This window comes from Gymnogyps californianus, chromosome 7 (genome assembly GCF_018139145.2).
Source record: "Gymnogyps californianus isolate 813 chromosome 7, ASM1813914v2, whole genome shotgun sequence".
In the NCBI taxonomy this organism is placed as follows: Eukaryota; Metazoa; Chordata; class Aves; order Accipitriformes; family Cathartidae; genus Gymnogyps; species Gymnogyps californianus.
Window position 1 is genome coordinate 37993559 of NC_059477.1, and position 22657 is coordinate 38016215.

Genomic DNA, 22657 nt, shown 5'->3' on the forward strand with positions numbered 1-22657 from the left:
ACTGTTTCAGATGAACTAAAGGAGAAATAAAATGTCAATTTGGAAAGAAAAAAAAAGGGAAATTGTAGTCTCGATGAGAGGCTTTTCTGACTAAGCAGCAATCACTTATGAAGTCAAAAGGGACTTCATTCATTGCTGATAGTGAATTTGGATTAGTTGCCTCATTGTCCTGGCTAGTTCACAGATGTCCACACTCTGACAGTGTTTACATTTCCTTTGGTAAAGTCCCCTAAGTCCCATTTTTTTTGTTTCTATGTCTGTGTTCATCCAGAAACTCCTGTCATATCACTTGAGGCAGGAAACCCCAACAGTATCCACAAAGTACCCTGTGTGGGGCACACAAAACAGCGCCGGAGAGGTGAGCCTGATAGTCTTTCACCTAAGGTATTGGCAGACAAACAAATCCTGCTACTGTTATTCTGGGTTGGAAATTACTGCTTCTGCTGCTGTTGCTTGTCCTCCTCTTGGAGTAATCCTGTTTAAAGCCACTCCAAAATAAATTTGCAGAACTCAAGCAGAGTAATCTCCGGCAGGAAAAAGAGGAGATAGCGGGAACCAGAATAGCTAGTGGCAATCCCAGTCATTTACCATGGATCTTAGCTAGGCTAATTTATGTGTCCTCAATAGGTCTGTCATTTCAACACTTACAGGAAGAGCAATCTCCGGGAGATGGAGGTTAAAATGACATCTCTCACCTTCCAGGAAAGGTAATGTAGGCTGAAGGTGTCTCAGTCATTTAATATTCACTATGGCAGAGGCAGATTGCCTCTGTAGCCTTGAGGTTTGGCACTGATTAAGGTACTCCTCATTCTTGCTCCTTTTAATATTTCACTATTTTGCATGCCTTGACCCAGGTGAGTGCTGTAGTTGCTGTGCCTTTGGAGGAAAAATATGTACTCCAGCTTTTAGCGCTTAGACCCTGAGCGGAAGGTCTGAGCTGTATCTATTCAAAACAGGGTTCAAAACTATGAGTCCTGACTAGAAATAGGTACCTAGTTCCACTCCTCACCTTGTCATTTTGTACTGATGGGTGGAGGTGGCTTTTCTCTGAGCACGCACACTTCTGTGGATACCTTTTGTAGGCACTTGGCAAGTATGAGATGCAGGCAGGAGGAGCAGTGTGAGTTCTGGCAGCAGCAGGATGTTTAACATTAGGGGGTGAATGGTTATGTTCTCCTTGCAAACTGGCTTTTGTTCTGTCCCGTACAGTCACAAGCCATCTTCTGGAATACCAAAACTGAATCCAAGAACTGGACCACAGAAATCTTGGTAGTCAGTCTCAGTTTCCGATAACTTACCTTTCTAGGCTCATTTTTCTTCCTTAGGCTACGCAGTATTAGAAGTGCGTATGTAGTTGCTAACTTAGCAGCAGAAGTCACGTTTGCTTGCTTATGTTCTTGTCCTAACTTAAACTGGCCTCCTTCTATTCCTGTCTCCACATACTGTATTTTTAAGTTCAGATTTGACTGCATACCGTTAAAGATCACCAAAAGCCAGACCCTTCTTTCTACCCCCCCATCATACCTTGAGAGAAATGTCTAGGGTTAAAAGCAATGAAAACTGGAGGTTGCACAGATCGTGAGCCGTGCAGATGGCTGCATTGCCCTCATCTCCGCCACTGCGGGCGTGGGGCAGGACTTACTCTTTGAGCTCTCTGTGAACAAGACCAACAAAGAGCAAGGTTATGTCCATGGCAGCTGAGAGTGTAAATGAACATATCTCCAAAGTCCCAGTGAGAATTATTTTCATTTGCAGAAGCTACCTAGTAAGGCTGTAACTTCTGAAACGGTGAATAGCTTTATTTTCATTTTTGTGTGTGCTAAGAACAAACTCCAGAATCACACAAGCTTAAAAAGCTGCAAAAAGGTTTTGTTTGTGGGTTTCCTCTATGCGACCCTGAGATTTAGATAAACATCTGAACTTCTGAACACTTACATAAACTCAAAGCCTTCCAAGGTTTTCCCCTTTACTTATGTTTTAATGCTCTGTTCTTATGCTTTAATTCTTTAAGCATTTCCCAGTCTGGCCGCTGAACTGCGGGAATCCCATGGATTTCAGGCAGCAAAAGACATGAGAGACCAGTCATTTCTAACCACTTACCTGTTTCGCAAGAAGGGCTGCTCCATCCATTTCTGCATTTGCACTCATCCGGTGACACACAGACCCCGCCGTTGTGACAGTGTCTGTTACACACCACTGGAAAATACGCAAAGGGTCAAAATCTCTTATCGGTAACACCAATGCAGATCCTAACGTTGCTCTATTACAGCAAATAACTAATGGTATTAGTCCAAGAAGTAAACCGAGGGATGAATCTGTCCCTTTCCTTGGTTTTCTTTCTCTATTAGAAGTCTTGCATCTAGAATTCTTTGCTTTTTAAATATTCCAGCTACTCTGGTTCAGAGATAAAATTATATTCCTGTCAAGGGCAATCTGATATTTAAATATGCAGCGAGGACTGTAATAACGCAACTGCGTATGTTTCACCATTCAGCTAATATAGAAGGGTTTGAAGGCTGATTTTTTTCCCAGATGTTCTATATATTGAACTTGTTTTGTACCTGGTATTGCACAATAACGTGACTCCTAATAGGTATGGTTGTCTTCTTGTGTTCTCAAAACTAGTATTACTGCATTCACTCACACAACCTTGAATTTCATAAATGTTACTATAAATAACATGGAGGTTTTTGCTTGTTTGTTTGTTTTTCCAGAAGCACTTTTATGTAGAAAATGTTGATATAGATGTGCATAATTTTACATAATACAACTATGCTGCTGGTAAATATATGCTCTGAAATAGTTTAGCTACTGTATTACTTCAATATATTATACTTTGATTTCCTTGCTGTATTCAATCATCATTTTAAGGGGAAATATAGAAAAATAAAAAGGCTTTTTTTGTCTTCTAATTTTCTGCAAATTCAAACAAGTAACAAGGAGAAAAGCCTGAATGAGTTCATACATACTTGTTTCACATCGAGGACCAACAAATCCATAAGCACAAGAACAAGTGTTTTGAGATAGACAAGTTCCTCCATGCTCACATGGTGGATCACACTGCACTGCAAGAATAAAACATGAGAAAATAAAATACAGTTCAAATATTACATTTTGTGTGTTTATGAGCACAGCACTTGTTACGACTTTTCCCATACCATTTTTTTAATCCAACAAGTAGTTTGGCTACTGAGGAAAACACTGCAGGATAAAAGTAGGTATCACATTTGTAATACAGCACTAATGACCAGCTATATAATGTCTGCAAGGGAATGATTTTAACATATTTAACTTCTGAGCATGCACATTTTTAAGTATGTATTTTTGAAGTCTACGGATGGATCAAGTACAAATGCAGTTAATACTAAAGACCTTGCCCATCCCTCTCTACAAATTTGCCTTGTGGATGTTTGGCAAGCCTTAACAGGTGTCAGAAGCTACACTAAAGCAGAGATGAAGTGTTTCTTCTATATCGAAAAGAGTTGTATGGGAATTTGTCAGCAAAATGACAAGCATTTAAGTAACAATTTCAATGTTTAATACGTAGTATGAGGTCTGCAGACAAAGCAGCAAGTTAGATAATGATTTCTTGACATATTGCAATATGCAATGTCATTCTGTGGAAGAAAGAGGAGGAGCGGGTGTACTGCGTAAAGCTGGAAAGTACTGCAGCTCCTGAAACAGGCTATTTGCTGAAGACACGTGTTTGTTTTTTAAATGTTGATCGTTATGAGCCTAATGGCTTTGTTGTGCAGGGAGCCTGGAAGGTTTAGCCTCTTAAACCTAAGATCTGAGGTAGATACCTGACATCTGATGTCATGAACACTTCTATTTGCAGCCCTCTAATAAGAGGTAGTTTTGTATGCCAAACACAGGAGAGGAGGAGAGAAGACCACTGAAGGCAGAAGACAACCACTGACACTCGAAGAAGTGCTGTGTGCAGGAGCAGAGCAAGGCATGTGTGTCAGCTGGCTCTCACGCCTTCGGGAAAAAAAGCCACCTCACATAACAGAATGAAAAATATCTTTCCTTGTGCTTGGGAAGTGAATAAAGAGAAAAATGTTGTACTTTGGCACACTTTACTGGCAGAGTTTTGTCTTTTATAATGGATATGAAGCTAAGCAAGGTTATTCCAAGGAAAAGGCAAAATGAAGACAAAGAGATCTGAAACAAAGCATCTTTCATTTTAAGTATTGTTACAAGGGAAAAAAAACCTAATGTACCACATTTTGTTCTTAAAACTGGAAAATGGACTGTGTAATTGCAGTTAAAATTCCAATTGCAGTTAAAAGACAAGCTCCAAGAAGGTACCTTTAAATAAACCATTTTGACACAAATAACGTTAACGAAATATATTTGGTATTAGATCTGCTCTTCAGGTTGTTGTGGTTTAACCCCAGGCAGCAACTAAGCACCACGCAGCCGCTCCCTCACTCCTTCCCCCTCCCAGTGGGATGGGGAGGAGAACTGGGAAAAAAAAGGTAAAACTCGTGGATTGAGATAAGAATGGTTTAATAACTAAAGTAAAATATAACACTAACAATAATAATAATGAAATATAGTAATAATAATTGTAATGAAAAGGAATATAACAAAAAAAAAGGAATAAAAAAAGGAATAAAACTCAAGAAAAAAAACAGTGATGCACAATGCAATTGCTCACCACCTGCTGACCGATGCCCAAGCAGTGATCTGCCCCTCCCGGCCAACTCCCCCCAGTTTATGTACTGGGCATGGCATTCCATGGTATGGAATATCCCTTTGGCTAGTTCGGGTCAGCTGTCCTGGCTGTGCTCCCTCCCAGCTTCTTGCACACCTGCTTGCTGGCAGAGCATGGGAAACTGAAAAATCCTTAACTTAGGATAAGCGCTACTTAGCAACAACTGAAACATCAGCGTGTTATCAACATCATTCTCCCACTAAATCCAAAACACAGCACTGTACCAGCTACTAAGAAGAAAATTAACTCTGTCCCAGCTGAAACCAGGACACAGGTACTTCAGTATTTACTTTTCCTAATACCTACAGTTTTAACAGTGAAATTTTCAATGTTGCATTAAAATAACTTTAGGATTTGACATGCCTGAGAACAGAAGACTCACCAGATGATATAGTTTAGATCCATACTATACATGCTGAGAATGTCATTAACCTAAATTTAGTTTTGATTTGATGGGCTATAAGGTTTAGACATTTACAATTCAGCATTTGTTTAGCTGAAATTTGAAGTGTACATCTCTCAGAAAAAAAGAATAAAAAAAAATTGACATTGTCTGGACAACTAAATAGGTTTGATTTGGACCCATTTAAGCAGTTAGTGTTAAACTTTCCCAAAATTTTTCTAATTCAGCCACCGGTAGCAGCTGTTGGAGCAGGTCAGAGGCTCAGGCAGCCCGGGGTCTCGTGCTATTAAGGCAAACAGCAGGTAGCACTCCATGATGAAATGGAAAGTGGAAGAAAGGGAAAGAAATTGAAGCTGTTTTCAAAGAAATTTGTTATTCCTTTAAAAGTGCAGCACTATATTTATAAGCCACCACTTGCGTTCGGGGGCTTGCGCTAAATCTCACTGAAGTCAATGACAGGCGTAGGGCTTTGAGAGGAGGATGCCGACCCGTCCGCTGCACACACGTCCATCTGAAGCACCCCCATTCTCCTGGGCTTGGGTGAGCACAGGACGTGTTTATAAAGGGATTTCTTTGCAATCAGAAATTAACAGTAGGTAGAATTTGTTAATATTCTCTGCATGGAGACAGGGAAACACAAAACCTGGGAAAAAGGTACCACTCTTTTTGAAGTACGTGAAATGTGATTGCCTTTCCTGTAGGACGATGGTTGCATAAAGCCTCCAGGTGCCTAAGTGCTATGCCAAGCAGAGTGACATTCAAACATATTATGCTTTATTTCAGCGTGTTTTGTATGTAGCACTTAAAGCGAATGTGTCCATTTGAATAGAGTACTTTCCATCTGGCCTTTACACATTTCGAGATGCATCTGAACTGTCAGAAAAGAACATGGTATTTTGGATATGAAAACATTTAGCTCTTATAGTGACATTTAATGGTAAAATGTTTAAAACTATTCTATTACTGGTGAATAGCAAAAGGTAAAAACTGAACACTGGCTGCAACGTGAGAGCGAGAGTAATAGTCACCTAAAAGACATTTCCCTCCATAATAGAAATACACTGTTTGTGTCAAATTCTTTTCCAAAACTTCTGTCTTTCATTTTCTGGAATGAATTTTTTTTTCTATAAACATTTGCTAAATTGTACAAAGGTATTGCAGTGTTTTTATACTAAGCGGTTTTGGATGGTATAAAATATCAGTAAAGAGGAAAACATTGCTGCAAATGGTCAATCTTGCTGTCAAATGTACATATGTTTATGTTTATAATTTAAAATCTGGAGGTGAAAATGGAGAAGCCTGTTATTGTTTTCTTTGAAAGGGCTTTTTGGGAACTATCCCGAAACTTCTTTTTTCCATTAAAATGAGATCATGCAGTTTTTATAAGTTTCTCTACGATAACTTTGGGGGTACTCAGGAATACCAGATGCTGTGTTGTTTCCTCCATTTTCGATAGCCTAATCAGCAAATGGCTTCCAGGACAGAGTTATTGCTTAACACCTCAACAGCGAGTAAACTCCCTGTGCCATCCGGCACATGAGGTCCTGGGCACGCGCCACTAAAGCAAGGCTCAGAGGTCTGAGAGCATTACCTGAAGTTCCATTTAAAAATTCGAAAACCAGTCAGGTCAGGACAGACTTCACTGGAAGGAGTGTAGTCTACCTTGTTTCATGCAGTCATTGTACATTATTTCTTTTCTTTGAAAGATGCATTAATCTAATTTCCTAAATGTACAGATGAAGTTTGAATATGCGCAGCACAAGGGAGAGAAAAAAATGGAAAAGAAAGTTACCAGGTTACTGGTTTTCCTTTGAAAAGTTGTGGACTGAAGCCTTTCTTTTGCATGTAAGATACACAGATAAAGGAAATAAAGCATAAGGTTAAAGCATGTATTAGTGCAATTAAAATAACTCATATGCATATTTAAATAGTCCAGCAGTCCGGAGCCCAGTTACGAAATAAATACCTATCATAGCACACAGAAAATTAAGATTATCTTCACTGAATAAAGTGGGAATACAAATGCATACAACGGTTCTGGTTAGGTTGTGCTAATGGATATTGTTTTGTGAAATGTCAGCTGAGTGCTCATCTGCAGTCAAAAAAAGCAAATAAAATGTTAGGAATTAACACTTAGAAAAGAGCAGAGCACAAAATGCCAGACTTTATTATGGTCTGTATCCATGGTGAGCTGCATCTTAAACACCGTGTTCAGGTCTGATCCCCCAGCTCAGAAAAGATATAGTAAAAGTGGAAAAGATGCGGAAAAAGGTGACAGGGATAACCAAAGTTACAGAAGGGCTTTTGTACAAAGAACAAGTGAATAGATTAGGTCTTTGGGAAAGACATGACTTGGGGGGATAGGATAGAAAACTGCAAAATCAGACGTGGCCTGGAAAGGTTGAACAGGGTACTGTTCAAAGGCATCACCTTGGCTGTTTGAAGCCCATGATCCATAACTTGCTGAGAGACTATTCTGGACAGTATCCCTGTATCTTTCCCATATACTGCCAGACATCTGCTCTTGGTAGCTATTGGCGATGGGGGAAGGACTTTTGGTCTGATATGGTAGAGCTTTTTGGGTGTAAAAATGTCAGAACAGACGAATGTCAGCTACCTGATTTTTTTTGCCTCGTTTCATCCAGCTGTTCATCCTGAGGTCGTAATACTTTCTCAACTACTCCATCTTTCCTGTTATTTTGAAAATTATTTGGCTTGAACAGTGGTTTTATAATGTCAAGGCAATGCTGTGTTTTTAACTCTTGAGCAGAAAGCATGACTACTACTGTTCTAGGCTCCCCCTTCCCTTAGAAAATACTGTGCAAAGCCTATAAAATATCCCAGAGTTTTACTGACTTAACATTTTTAAGAAAATGTTTCTCAAGCAGCATGACTTTATCTTCCATAGGAATTCTGAGGAACTTTTATGACTACTAAAAAACTAGAAAGATAGTAGTCCTTAACTGTCACCTAATCCAAAATAGCTTTAAGTAATTGTCTGTATTCTATGGAACTGAGTCTTTGACTTTTTAATCATACAGTTTTAGTAACCAGATGCTCCCTATCGAATGAACTTGGGGTTAGAGAAATAAAAGCAAGGATGACCAGAAATTTGGCTTAAATTCTTATCTTTCTTCAGTCTTCAGGTCTAGGTCTCTCAGAAAGAAGCACAACAATGATGACCAGAGCAGAATTTTTTGTTAACTTCAACCCTGTTATCGAATGGAAAGGACATGTTCCACCTTAGGGCACCCTAAGGAGCTCAAGAAGTACAACAGCTGCTCTCAGATAGTGCCATATGCACAGACCCTGGTGAATAAACCGAGCCCAGGGAAAAGACAGTATTTGTTTCCTTGTCCAGTGGATACAGCATCTTTGAAAGTGCAAGCGTGTGTCCCTGTTGTAGAGCGGGGAGCAGAGGCAGGACGATGAGTGATTGCTCTAAGGTGACTAACAGCATTAATGAATATTTCAGAACACTAGCCTCAAATGTTACAAAGTGCTGCATTACATGTGTGTCGTGGTTTAACCCCAGCCAGCAACTAAGCACCACACAGCTGCTTCCCTCTCCCAGTGGGGTGGGGAGGAGGAAAAAAAAAGAGTAAAACTCGTGTGTTGAGATAAGAACAGTTTAATAACTAAAGTAAAATAAAATACACTACTAACTACTACTACTACTATAATAATAATGGTAATGAAAAGGAATATAACAAAAAAAAGAGAGAAATAAAACCCAAGAAAAGACAAGTGATGCACAATGCAATTGCTCACCACCCGCTGACCGAAGCCTGAGCAGCAAACCACGCCTCCTGGCCAACTCCCCCCAGTTTATATACTGGGCATGACATTCTATGGTATGGAATATCCCTTTGGCTAGTTTGGGTCAGCTGTCCTGGCTGTGCTCCCTCCCAGCTTCTTGTGCACCTCCTCGCTGGCAGAGCATGGGAAACTGAAAAATCCTTGACTTAGAATAAGCGCTACTTAGCAACAACTAAAACATCAGTGTGTTATCAACATTATTCTCCCACTAAATCCAAAACACAGCACTGTACCAGCTACTAAGAAGAAAATTAACTCTGTCCCAGCTGAAACCAGGACAATGTGCCACTTGTAATACACCAGACAAAATATCAGAAACATTCTGAAAACAATCCTCTTTGGACTAGTTATGGATTATTAAAGTACTAGGTTTTTACTCGATTGGCATACTGAGCTGAAACGTTTAAAGCTCTGTAAGTGTTATGACACTTCTGCAGCGCGCTTTGGCAGATGATAGGTGCTGTCCCGTAAAACTGCTAGGAGTGTACGTACCATGGTAATGCACTGGTTTTATGGTATATATCCTTGAAAAGGGCACTCAGAGTGGAAATTAGGTATTTAGTAACCTCTCTCATCATCAGAGGAACTCTTGGCTAAGTTTACTCCATAAATGCTAGCGAGCATCTTCTGCAAGAGAACATGCGGGAGAATCCAGTGGACTACAGTAGGCCTTATCTCCCCTACTTATTTTTTATTATTGTGTAGGTGATGCTGGCTATCTCCAAAATGCTACTCTGAAATGAAGTTTTGCAAGGCCTTGCCTGTTTAGCAGACTAGTCTTAACATCAGGCCACTAATAAATGGTGATACTGCCTTTGTGCAGGAAGGTGAAAGAGCTCTACAAGCTGAGAACCCGGCCAGCTATAGGAAAGGGCATGGGAGGGATGAGTAGAGCCTTGAGGAACTACTTCATCTCACCTCATCTGCAGAGTAAGTAGCTGCTGCCAGAAGTAAAAGAATTAAGCATCTGTAATGCTTATTACGCCAAAGCAAGATGGGCAAAAGCAAGGTCCTACTTTTTACAGATGACAAAGTTGTCGGTAGTGAAGGGAATGATCTAAACGGAAATTGCTAAGAGCATCTGAACATATCTCAGTTTAGATGCCTGAATATAAGCCAAACACACTGACATCTAGCTATGTTCTTCCAAAAGAAGGTAATAGGTTAGACCTGATGATCCCCAGAGGTCTCTTCCAGCCTGGACTCCTGTGAGTCTGTGATTCCCAAAGCAGGAAGACAGAGCAGAAGGAGAAGACTTCCAACTAAATCATAACAGGGAGACTGAGGGGCTTGTCCAAAGGGGTAAGAATATTACAGATGCAAAATGTCATATGATTTACTTTTGAAGTGAAATTCGTTTTCAGGATGCTGCTTATTTTTTCCCTAACAGTCCTCCAAGCCTGATTTTGAATCTGCACAACTGGAAAAAAAAAATTACATTCTGTCAAAAGATAAATATAATTTGGTAAAGTATTTATTATCTTAGAGTATTTTCAGACACTCTATTAAACAAAGGTCACATCCCCTCAAGCTCCACAGGTTTTAAAACTTGCTACTGGTGGGCTGTTTCTTTTGTCTCCGTGAATTTTGATATCAAATAGGAAGGTGACAACTATCGGTAGTGTCTGAGTCTGTCGACATTTTTGCTCACTTGCCACGGATGTTGCATCGAAGCCTGAAGATTTCTCAAATGTTGGTCTCATCTAAGCTTTGATCACTTGTTCAATTTTGCTGCTTCCTGTTCTTAGAGAGTACTACTGCTTTGAGCGAAGTCAGTACAATCGTGGTGGCATTGTGGCTTCACTAAGGGCAAATCGTGTCTGACAAATTTGGTGGCCTTCTACATCGGGGTTACAGCATTGGTGGATAAGGGAAGAGCAATTGACGTCATCTACCTGGACTTGTCCAAAGCATTTGACACTGTCCTGCACAACATCCTTGTCTCTAAATTGGAGAGACATGGATTTGACAGATGGACCACTTGCTGCATAAGGAATTGGCTGGATGGTCGCACTCAAAGAGTTGTGGTCAACGACTCGATGTCCAAGTGGAGAGCAGTGACAAATGGTGTTCCTCGGGGTCGGTATTGGGACCAGCGCTGTTTAACGTCTTTGTTGGTGACATGAACAGTGGGATTGAGTGCACCCTCGGCAAGTCTACCGACGACACCAAGCTGTGTGGTGCAGTCGACACGCTGGAGGGAAGGGATGCCATCCAGAGGGACCTTGACAGGCTTGAGGAATGGGCCCGTGTGAACCTCATGAATTTCAACAAGGCCAAGTGCAAGGTCCTGCACGTGGATCCGGGCAATCCCAAGCACAAAGACAGGCTAGGCAATGGGTGGATTGAGAGCAGCCCTGCTGAGAAGGACTTGGGGGTGTTGGATGTTGAGAAGCTCAACGTGACCCAGCAATGTGCGCTTGCAGCCCAGAAAGCCAACCACATCCTGGGCTGCATCGAAAGAAGCATGACCAGCAGGTCAAGGGAGGTGATTCTCCTCCTCTACTCCACTTTCATAAGACCCCAGCTGGAATACTGCGTTCAGCTCTGGGGCCCCCAACATAAGAAGGACATGGACCTGTTGGAGCGAGTCCAGAGGAGGGCCACGAAGATGGTCAGAGGGCTGGAGCACCTCTCCTATGAAGACAGGCTGAGGGAGTTGGGGTTGTTCAGCCTGGAGAAGACAAGGCTCCGGGGAGACCTTACAGCAGCCTTCCAGTACCTAAAGGGGGCCCACAAGAAAGCTGGAGAGGGACTTTTTACAAGGGCATGTAGTGACAGGACAAGGGGTAATGGCTTTAAACTGGAAGAGGGTAGATTTAGATGAGATGTCAGGAAGAAGTTCTTCACTGTGAGGGTGGTGAGGCACTGGCACAGGTTGCCCAGAGAGGTTGTGGCTGCCCCCTCCCTGGAAGTGTTCAAGGCCAGGTTGGATGGGGCTTTGAGCAACCTGGTCTAGTGGAAGGTGTCCCTGCCCATGGCAGGGGGGTTGGAACTAGAAGACCTTTAACGTCCCTTCCAAGCCAAACCATTCTATGATTCTATGATTGTAAGGTGGTGATAGCTGAGGTTATGACAGGCCTTAGTCCAAGGAATTATCCTCATCTTTCAACTTCATCTGTCATGATGAATCAGCTGCATCTGACATGGGAAGAGACATCAATGGCTGGAGGTACAATGGGTGCTCTTCACACTTCTGGCCACGTTCCAAGGTGCTGCTCACAGGTGTGCAGGGAGGCTCAGGGTGAAGGAGAAGCAGGGAGCAGACAGGCTTATTGTTGAGTCAGGTGACACAGTCAGTGACAAGAGACAAATAAAGGATGTTTGTGTATCGTGTCATAAAGCCCCAAGACAGAGAATGATGTTGGTAATAAAGTATTTCATCCTAAGGACTCTCCAGAGAGATTTTCAGTAATACCAGTAATTGAAGAAGACATCTCGTCTTGCGAGACAGTAAAAGGCAGAGGCAGATTTATGTTTTAAGAACTATACTGATGGGCATACTAAATATACACAAAGCAGCCGTATGCCCATATTCATAAGCATTCATATGTACATGGGCCTGGTCTTTGAGGGGAGGCCATTCTGTGGTCAAACTTGCTTTGGGCTTCCCAGTACTAGGAGCTACTTGGTACTTTTCCAGCTCCAGGTATAAAACAGAGGTCAAAGACAGGGTCTTTTGTGCCAAGTAACCTTAAGTCCTTTAGAAGGAGCATTTCAGAAATGTGCAAACAGGCAAGAATTATAGCACCCAAGATTATAGTAACCTTTTCTTACGCGTTTTGTAATACATCTCCAGCACTGCTCTGAGCTCAGAGGGCTGCAGTATTGCTGGGGGCTTTACACCCCCACGAAGCCTTGCTTACAGCAAGGAATCCATGCAAGGTCCTCCACAGTGCATCCCAGCTGAGACCCCCCTATGCCTGTCTGCTCTGTGCACAGAGCACGAGAAACCAGATGTGAAAGAGAATGAAACAGATGATGCCAATACTTTTGCTTTGTGTAGTGAAAGGCCAATTAAGATATCAACTTATCAGAGGGGTTTCAACAAAAGGTGTAATTAATGATAGCTAAGTCAGGGAATTCATTGTTTCAACAATGTGCATAATACTATTGTTTTACGGAGGTATTCTAAGCTGTCTAATAAATAACTCATATTGTGAAAACCCTTCTGGTGCTATACATTTCAGATGACAAGTTCAGTTTTGTATTTAAGGTATGAGAGAGTTATTTAAAAGTAATTTTTAAGGTAGTAGAACAATTAGTTTTTCCTAGAATATGTGTTGTATAGAGAAACGGAGTCAATTTTACTGTTTCCCACGGAAGTTTTCTATGTTTTCAAATGTAATGACTTCAGTAGAATGAATCTGGCCTTAAGCAAGGATAAGCAAGATCGCAATCTGTCCCTGGTTTCAATAGATTAGATATTATCAAATAAATGTCATTTTTGTAAGCAGAAAGAGCTTTTTCAAAGTTATAGAATGTTTGTCTATTATTTTGAAATATAATAAGCTTTGAAAACCAAAATGATCCCAGCTAGAAAAATCTCCAAATTTATAACCAAATTAATTTTTACTTTGGAGTGTTATTAGATTTGAAGTTATAAAAGAATTTGAAAGAGGATATTCCCCCTTACCTTCACATGTAATTCCATCACCGCTGTATCCAGTGGGACAAGGCCCACATTTAAATCCTCCATCTTCAGCCGGCTCGCACTGCACACCAGTAAAGCACGGCATATTAGCACAAATGACTTTCTGATGCATCCTGCTGCTGGTTTTTGGCAGTTCCACATGATCCATCGCTGTGTTGTATGCCTTTCTGGCTGCTGTGGTCTGTGCTGGAAGCCTTGCTTGGGGAGCAGACCCTGCTGGGACGCTAGCACTCCGGGGAGCTGTATCAAGGGAAGAATCTATTAAATGGAAGGGGGAGGTGAGGCATGTTGCCAAAGGAGATGCTCTCTGCTGCTCTATTGGGAAATCTTGGGATGGTTTAGTCTTCAAGACTGCGACTCGACCGGGCCATTTCCTTGGAGAATAGCCGTGCTTGGAACGAGTTTGCTGAACAGCATGTGGCCTTGCAAAGAATGAACTTGCATTTGTGTTGCGATGAGAAGGAACAGTCCGTGTTGTACCTGGTTTGTGTTGTTTATAATGGAGAGGGGTATGGGGTGTCACACTGACAGTTGTGGCTCTGCGGTCTGGCTCCTCATGCAGAAGGAAAGTATGTGCATCACTTCTCTTTTCAACAAAAGATTGTTTCTCAGGTGCTGTGGACTCCATATCAGGTTTTTTTGCTGATGATATGTGAGCTTGGGAAGTCTTCCTTTTCATTGTAAGGGTTGGAGTGTTAATGACTGTGGAGTTTCTTTCCAAAAGGTAAATAGTTTCTTGTCTTGGAATTTGGGTTTGGGAAAGAAGGGAATATACGTTTCTTGATGTCTTTAAAATGTTTTCTTGGTGAGAGCCTCTAGCATCTTCAATATTTCTTCCAGCAAAATCCACATGGCTTTGGGGAGATCTTGAAACTAAGGCAGAAGGAAGATACATATTAGCCATATTTACTGGTCTAGAGTTTAAAGGAACTGCAGTGAACACTTAGCTTCTGAGCAAACAAGAGAACATAAATTCTAGAAGTAAAAGAGTTCACCTATCATATATGCTAAGGGCATGTTTGTGCTGGCTGGCATAGAAATGATATGGTGTTATCTGCTATGGGTAACACCAGCAGTGGATGCACAGGGAACTGCAATACTGACACTTACAGGGTGGCAGTTCATGAACTAGATGAAATATATTTATGCCGGCTTAACATTGAGCCTAAAGTAGTAAGTCTCAGTGAAGGTCAGGCATTATTCTTTGAGGTGCAGCACTGGGCTTACAGGGGTTAAACTGCAGCCAGGCAAAAACACATGCCATGCTGGTTTACTGATTTTGGCTTACGCTAGTCCATGAGGTTTTGGCACTGTGCACCTTTCCGTGATGCACCCTACAGTTCTTGACCACCTGAGCTAATATTTGTTTCTTATTAACTGCCTACATTGCAATAGTGTGCTGGGAAATGTTCTGCTAGACAGTACATAACGCAGAGACTTTCCATTCAAGCTCTTGCAGTCTAGGTGTAAGACAAGACATTGCAGTTTGGGACAGATAGATATCAGAGATGGAGACATAAACAATGTTAAGAAGGTCCTTGGCAAGATCGTGTCCTAGGGAGACTCTAGTCCCATCACACCAGTGTATAACTATGTAATGCCTTTGTAGTCCTTATGGCAAAGGAAAGTTTTAGGAAAGCATTTAAAGGAGACAAATGGAAAAGCTTTGTTAATGCTGTGTACAGCTCCCTCCAGACGTGAGGGGCAGCATGTAAGAGAGACTGCTGGTTTGTAACTGTCACCCACTTGTTACAAAGCCAGCCACCTTTTCAGCTGTGTAAGGAGGGATGATAGATGGGGAGAGGGTAGTCTGTGAAGGGCCTTGAAAGTGGAGACGAGTAGTTTGAATCAATACTTTCAGGAAGATTAATGGCCATCTGCTGACTCTAATGAATGGAAGAAGCTATTTTTAACCGGTTCTGGCATACTCACTCCATAGGAAACGGAATATATTGGATCCTGAACAAAAAAACCCTCACTTGGTTCTAGGGTTAACCCCATGCAGGATGTACCTCTTCCTTTTAAATATAAATATTAATCACTTTCTTAAAACTCCTATTGATATAGAAATTAGCCATAGTTAGCCAGGAAAGAGATTAAGATGCTTGGCAAAGATCAAAATGAAAGTTAACGCATTGACTAGATCAAAGCAAATCCTGGCATCCAAAGCTGTGTTTATTTGGCTGACAAACAGTGTCATTCTGCTGGTGGCTGATGAGTTTTTATTGCCCTGAAGCATAATGTTTTGGAGTTTTACAATGGTACTGGATCAAGCTATGGACATCAGTAGGTAAATACACGGTATTTAGTAAAGCAGTAGGTAAATACATGGATTTTACTGTCCAAAGTAAGGCTGATGAATGATGAGGTACACAGAATGGAAGAAAAGAGATGGTGAAGCAGGGAGAACATCAGCAAAAAGAGCATGAGAGGATAGAAGTCAAAGGATATTTAAAAATGAATGAGAGAAAGATGAAAGAAATATCCCCATAGAAAATTATCAGTAATAGATGATCATTACCGCCTTTAGAAAATTCGATTCAGGGACCAGAAATCAACAGGAATGACAGTGAAGGGCTGAATGACCTCTCTGACAAATTTCCAAAATGATCCCTGATTATAGCTTCGAGCTTCTTCCACTGTGTCATAATTAAGTGGGTTTTCCTCCTAACTAAATGTTAGTAATGTCCTGGTTTCGGCTGGGATAGAGTTAATTTTCTTCTTAGTAGCTGGTATAGTGCTGTGTTTTGGATTTAGTAGGAAAAGAATGTTGATAACACACTGATGCTTTTAGTTGTTGCTAAGTAGTGTTTATACTAAGCCAAGGATTTTTCAGCTTCTCATGCCCAGCCAGCAAGAAGGCTGGAGGGGCACAAGAAGCTGGGAGGCGACACAGCCAGGACAGCTGACCCAAACTGGCCAAAGGGATATTCCATACCATATGACGTCATGCCCAGTATATAAACTGGGGGGAGTCAGCCGGGAGGGGTGGATCGCTGCTCGGGAACTAACTGGGCATCGGTCAGCGAGTGGTGAGCAATTGCATTGTGCATCACTTGTTTTGTATATTCTAATTCTTTTAGTATTACTATTGTCTTATTATTATCATTATTTTTCCTTCCTTCCTGTCCTATTAAACTGTCTTTAACTCAACCCATGAAGTTTTTTTTTTCTACTCTCTCCCCCATCCCACTGGGTGGGGGGAATGAGCGAACGGCTGCGTGGTGCTTAGTTGCTGGCTAAGTAACTAGTAACTAGTTACTTAGTTGTGACAAGTGACAAGTAACTAGTAAGGGGATCAGACTGACTACCTGAGAAAGGGAAAGCTTTTATTTCTTTATCAGATGATATAGGTGATATGCCCATCCTGCAAATAAGCTTCAGCCTTCCCTGTAAAGGGGAGCATACTGTTGGAGTGTATCTATGATAATGCAATTTTTACATCTCAAAAAATACTACCAATGAAGAGTAGTGGTACATTTTGGTTGGTTCTTCATTATGATATATACTAATCAAGGCCCCTCATCCACTCTGTAGAGGCCACTAAACTTCATAAGATGTTGGTGTCATTCAAATGTGGCGACTAGAGTGTCCTCTCAGCTTTCATTATTTCAGATTTTTACTTATAGTGATATGGTACAATTTAGTTAATGATTAGAATACGATAGATTTTTTCTGGAATACCTGGAAATTTCTTTCTACAGTCTTCCAGATATCTAAAGAAGCTAAACCAAAGAAGTATACCAAAAGATTGCAGACTCAGTTGTCTGCAGTCAACAGCTTTCTCAAATCCTGTATTACTTCAATTTATTTTCCTTGCAGTCGATCAATATCTTCAAATGTATAACCCATTATCAATGCAGCACTGTGATTGCATGAATCTGGTTTTCTCTGTGATGCCACTGTATGATTACATATCGGACTGGATGAAAATAACAAAAAAATGACAAGGCAAAGTGCTCAAGGTTATGTGATGGTACAAAAAACACATTTTCACTACCTGTCAGTATTTCTGCCTATACTCACAGGGAAACATGCAGCAGTGGAAAGGCTGAGTTTATTTTTCACAGAGGTAGACAACAGACCAAGAACCTGCTGTTTTGCTCCAGCTGTGCATGGCAGGTGCTCCATTTGTATCAGTGGAGTTACATTGCTGTAAGCACAGCGTAATGCCGGGATGGATCAGTCCCCAAGAAGATAGATTCCTCTCTTGTCCCCCTGTCTGGGGAAGATTAGAACCAGGGTGACAGAGGGCAAATTTCCGAGACAGAAGTTTAACATCCCTCATCCAACTCAACACCAGGACACTTTCCATCTATGTGGTGCAGGAGTTCCCTCACATGAGAACCCCCCAGCCTTTGGTTCACCCGGTGTTTCAGATGTTTTGTGCACTCGCACTGAGCTCATAAATCAGAATCATCATAACCAGCCTCTGGTTCATGCTTGCCAGTGCCATTACGGCATTGTTAAGGCACAGCAAATTCTGATTTCTTCTCTCACTTGAATTGCATTTTATAGTGAACTACTAGATATCTGTAGTTGAAGAGGATTGTGTTCATTTTGAAGGTAATAAAATGACTATATAAGCTAGCGAAAACAGCAGTTCACAAACAGAGAAGACACTCGACAGTGTCTTAAACCCGGAGTGAGATATCAACACTCTGAAACACAGAAATCTAATAAATTTTCTCTCTTCTGAGTTTCTGGTAATTTTTTTGCATTTACAAGCTTTCAGAAAAAGGCCACATCTGGATTTCAATTAAGAGAAATCCCATCCCCTTCTGACCCAACCATTTCTGTTCCCAGAGAAGCAGCACACATTTCATACTCTGCCTGGAACAGGGTGGACCAGGCTGGTTACCATATTCCTCTGTGCCATTCACCTAAGTCTTTGCTGGTCTTAGACTTCCTCCACACCTTTCTTCCCAAGCCCTGTGCCTTGGAGACAGCCCCATCCTGGCCTACAACTAGCAGCTGACACTTCAAACACTTGTTTAAGCTTCTTGTAGACATGAGTATTTGTTACCTTTTCATTGCCATACTTCTCTTTGCAGCTGAGTTAGTTAGAAACTTACATTTTGTTTTTTAAAAGTAGGTATAACTTTTTTATATAATGGCATGAGGGAGACACCTTAAGCATCGCCATGTAATCTCAAGTGCTGCTCTCTCCTTTAATCTAATAAAATGCCCCAAACCAGTCTACTCTTCAGATGGAGACTGGCTCCTTCTCCTTAGCAAGATCATTTGGCTGTGGTCTCTTCTGCCTGTCAGTTCAGAAGATTATGGGCACCTTTAATTCTGATCAGGTGACAACTATTTCAGAATTCTGTGAAGAGTTTAAGAATTCATTATTAACACAATTTAATAAATTTACAATTTGTGTAGTTTTAGAGCTATTAACATTTAGTAGTACATGCTGTCTAGCACATTTCTCATTCAGAAGAATGTCGTCAGAGAAATGCTCTTCTGACATATTACACTATGTGGGTCATCATTTAAAATTTGAAACATCTACCAGCACATAAATCTTATTTAAAATGTCAAGAGAGAATAGAAAAATTACACTGGTCTAAGAAGTCTTGTTACCAGAGTATTAAGGATTATCCCATTTCTCTATCTCTACTTTTCCACATTAATATTTTTTTCTGTATTTACTTGGTGAGAAAGGGGAAACAGAGCAGCTGTCAATAGGAAGCTCTAGGGAAATTCTGTTTTTCCATTAATACTTAATCTGCTGTTTTATTTGATTAAGTTCTGGCATAACTTTCTTCTCCAGTCAGAGTGTGTTTAATTCCTAAATCTTCTGTATAGCCATCCAAGCATACCCTAATGTCTTCCCTCTCCCAAATATTTAGAAATATAGCTTTGATTCTCCCTTCCTTCCTCTTTAGCATCCAGAATTTCTCCACATTCAGATGCTGGTTGGACTTCCCAGTCACCCGTGTTCCTTCTCTTACAATCACAAGCAGTAACTCCCAGAATAAATTCCTCAGCTCCTTTAAGTGAGGTACAGCTTCGACTTCCCAAGTTTTACAAAGGGTGTACTTCCAGGATTATTTTTGTAGCAACAAAAGCATTTTAAAGACTCATTGAGATTGCGATATTATTATAAATTTAGATAGGAGCTTAAGTTAGAGTTCATGATCCTTTACCTGTTTTTTATGTCAAAAACTGAAGAGTCAAATGTGTTGTAAAAGAGTTTAGGAACACACAACACACTGGAAGTAGGCACAGGCAAAAGTTAATCCCCACTTTGAAAAATGTGGAAATAGAGGATATGAGTAATAACTTTTATATTAGAGGTGCCCAGATCTGGAATTCGCAAATCAGAAAGCGATGTGGAGCTGCGTGCGAGCCACTAGCTGTGCATAGGCAGACAGACCAAACCAGCCAGGCTATTTAGCTTGTGCTGGGCTGACAGAGCAAGACAGCTTGTGGACCTAGCGTGCCTTACATCCAGACGGGTCAGCACATGAGCAAAGCAGTCGCGTGACTCTGTATCCATCTGTACAGGCACATTCACTCTTAGTAAAATTTGTGCTCTCAAACCACCACTTCTGTGATGGGTAAATTTACTCACTTGTTGCTTTAATGATGAAATTAAAAGGTGAACATCTAGTTCACCGTCCCTGAGCTATGTTTCAGGCTGATAGAAAATGAGATTGTGCTGCTGATGTTGCTACCTGGTGAGCAATTTTCTTCCCCTTCACCTACCAAAATCATGAGCAATAGGGAATATTCTATGGAGTCTGCATCACTCAGCCACTTCTGATTAGAACTATTCCTCTGCTTCAGACTCTTTTGTTTGTCAAACGTGGCTGCAGCTGCACATACACAGTTCTGTAACACCATTCATAATTTGCAATGCAAATTTGTTTTGTGTGTATGAAATACAAAATTATTCTGCTCTAACACAATGCTTTATGCGGAGGAGAAAACCTGGGATCTTCAGCCAGCTCACCCACTAAACTTTGTTTATGAATCTCCCTGTATTCAGAGTAAATGATTCCCACAAATGGAATGGGGTCTAGACTTTGCCATCGAGGAGGTCCTTTTCCAGTTCTGGGATGTTGAAATCCTATGAGTATATGAGAAAATATTACCTCAAGAAGAGATAGTGTGTTTGCTTATGTCGCATTAAAAGTCTTTTGGTTTTGTTTGCATCTTTGTGCAGTTCATTTGCCTCTAGGTTTTCAGAACAATATAATTGACATCTCAATTCATTAACTGATGTATTTAAAGAAAATGGGGGTTCTGAGATGCTTGGTCAGGAAGCAAACAGTTCATGAATATAGAAATGATATTACCAACTACATGTCAGAGAACCTTTTCAGTCTTATCTAAGATATATCAAGGAATACATAAAGATAATGCCTTTCATACTCAACAAATACCAAAACAATGCCTTAGAAAGATTTTGCTGAGGTATAGCTCTTTGCTTATACAAAATATTTTTCTATTCATAAAACTTTTTCAACAGAAAGCATTATAATTTAGATATTAAGAGAAACAAAAAACTTAGAGTTGGGGCACTGATACTGCCTTAGTTTATATTCATTTAAGCCAGATTTCTCCATAGACTTTAAATGATCAGCTCCTTTTTAAGTGTCCTGAGTAGATAATAATAGTATCAGGCTATAAGCTGAATTTCTAGAATGACACTCAAGTCTGAAAGTAATGAAACAGTTTTAAATATGAAACTTATCATAATACATGACACTTTCACGTAATATATGTGTATCTGTGTTCCAAGGAGGTATCCATCAGCTTTTGGTTAGGAAGATTCTTGGGACAAGACATCATACGCAGGCAAAGTGCAAGAACAGTGCAAGAAGGTGATGAGCACAATGACAGCTGTACAGAAAAATGTGCCTTTGAGGAAAATAAGGCATTTTGTGCACTTTGTTTGCAGACTCTGTTTGTTGGTTTTTGTTTTTTTTTTTACTTTTGTGATGTTTTCTGTAAGTAAGTTTTCAATAGAAATTTTAATGTCAGGGTCACCAGAGACAGTGTTTTTAAAACTGGTGTGAGAATTACTGATTGCAAAGATATGAGCATGCTCCCCAAACAGGGATTTTTTTTCCATCTATCAATATTTTTCCTTATCAGTATCTTTTTTGGATTGCATAGGGAAATTTATAAACCAGCTATGTTTTCTCAAACAAACAATGTTTTCTCAAACATCTCTCCTACCTTCCAGTTTATTTCAAGATTTAATTGAAAAGTTCTCTCCTAGGGGTTGGAAAAACTCAGCATGTTTGAAGTGCTCTCACCCCTTGCACAGGAGCCTTGCTCCTCTTGCTCCTTTGTTACTAGATCTCTTTCCATGCTCTTTACATTCCTTGGGTCTAACCCATTCTCTGCTGCAGTTTTTAGAAGTGCTCTTCCTGTGCTTTTCTCTGAATATCCAGCTAACAAAACAGGAGGCGGAGGAGAAGTGTGGTTGTGTTTCAAAACACCATGGATCACCCACTTAACCCCCTCGTAACTGTTTTATCGTCCTTTCTTTCATTATCCATTGTCCATCTTTCAGGTCTGAACTTTTACCTCTCCTCTTTGTGTTCTACCTTAACTATTTGAGTCTGCAACTGTACTATTTCAGCAGCTACAAAGACAGTATTAAGATAGAGTTCATAAAACCAAATTATATTTTCTATTCAGGAATTGGCAGTATATTTTACTTCTCAGCACTGCGAGAGATGGAAAAATTAATAGAAACTGTGTTCTTATCTGATGATGCCTTGTGGGCCTTCAGACTCTCTCATGGCTTGAACAGGTTGATAGATATATACAAAATAGGCTAAATCAAGACAGATTGTCTCTGAAGCATCCCTGTCTAATTCTCTGAAATATCTATGTAGAATCCTTTAGAACTGTAATAATAGATTATAAAGAAAGTTCATAACATTTCTTCAAAACAAAATCCATAATATTTCATCAAAGAAAAAATAGCTTAAATTTGAATATTTTACTGAAATTCTCCTTTTATTCGATTCAAGAAGTAAATGGTCTAAAACTGTAATTATGTTGTTTTGGGCTGTAAACACATAAAAATCAGTTA

General features: G+C 40.4%; 1 protein-coding gene across 1 annotated transcript in view; it reads right to left on the reverse strand.

The window, feature by feature from the left end:
- The window catches only part of LOC127018516 (von Willebrand factor D and EGF domain-containing protein-like), a 191759-nt gene that overhangs the window by 34993 nt on the left and 134109 nt on the right, over window positions 1–22657 (reverse strand). The window contains exons 21-23 of the mRNA XM_050900208.1: window positions 13579–14469; window positions 2970–3065; window positions 2101–2196 (exon numbers count right to left, since the gene is read on the reverse strand). Coding sequence (XP_050756165.1) covers window positions 2101–2196; window positions 2970–3065; window positions 13579–14469 — 1083 coding nt within the window. The remainder of the gene's footprint in view (window positions 1–2100; window positions 2197–2969; window positions 3066–13578; window positions 14470–22657) is intronic.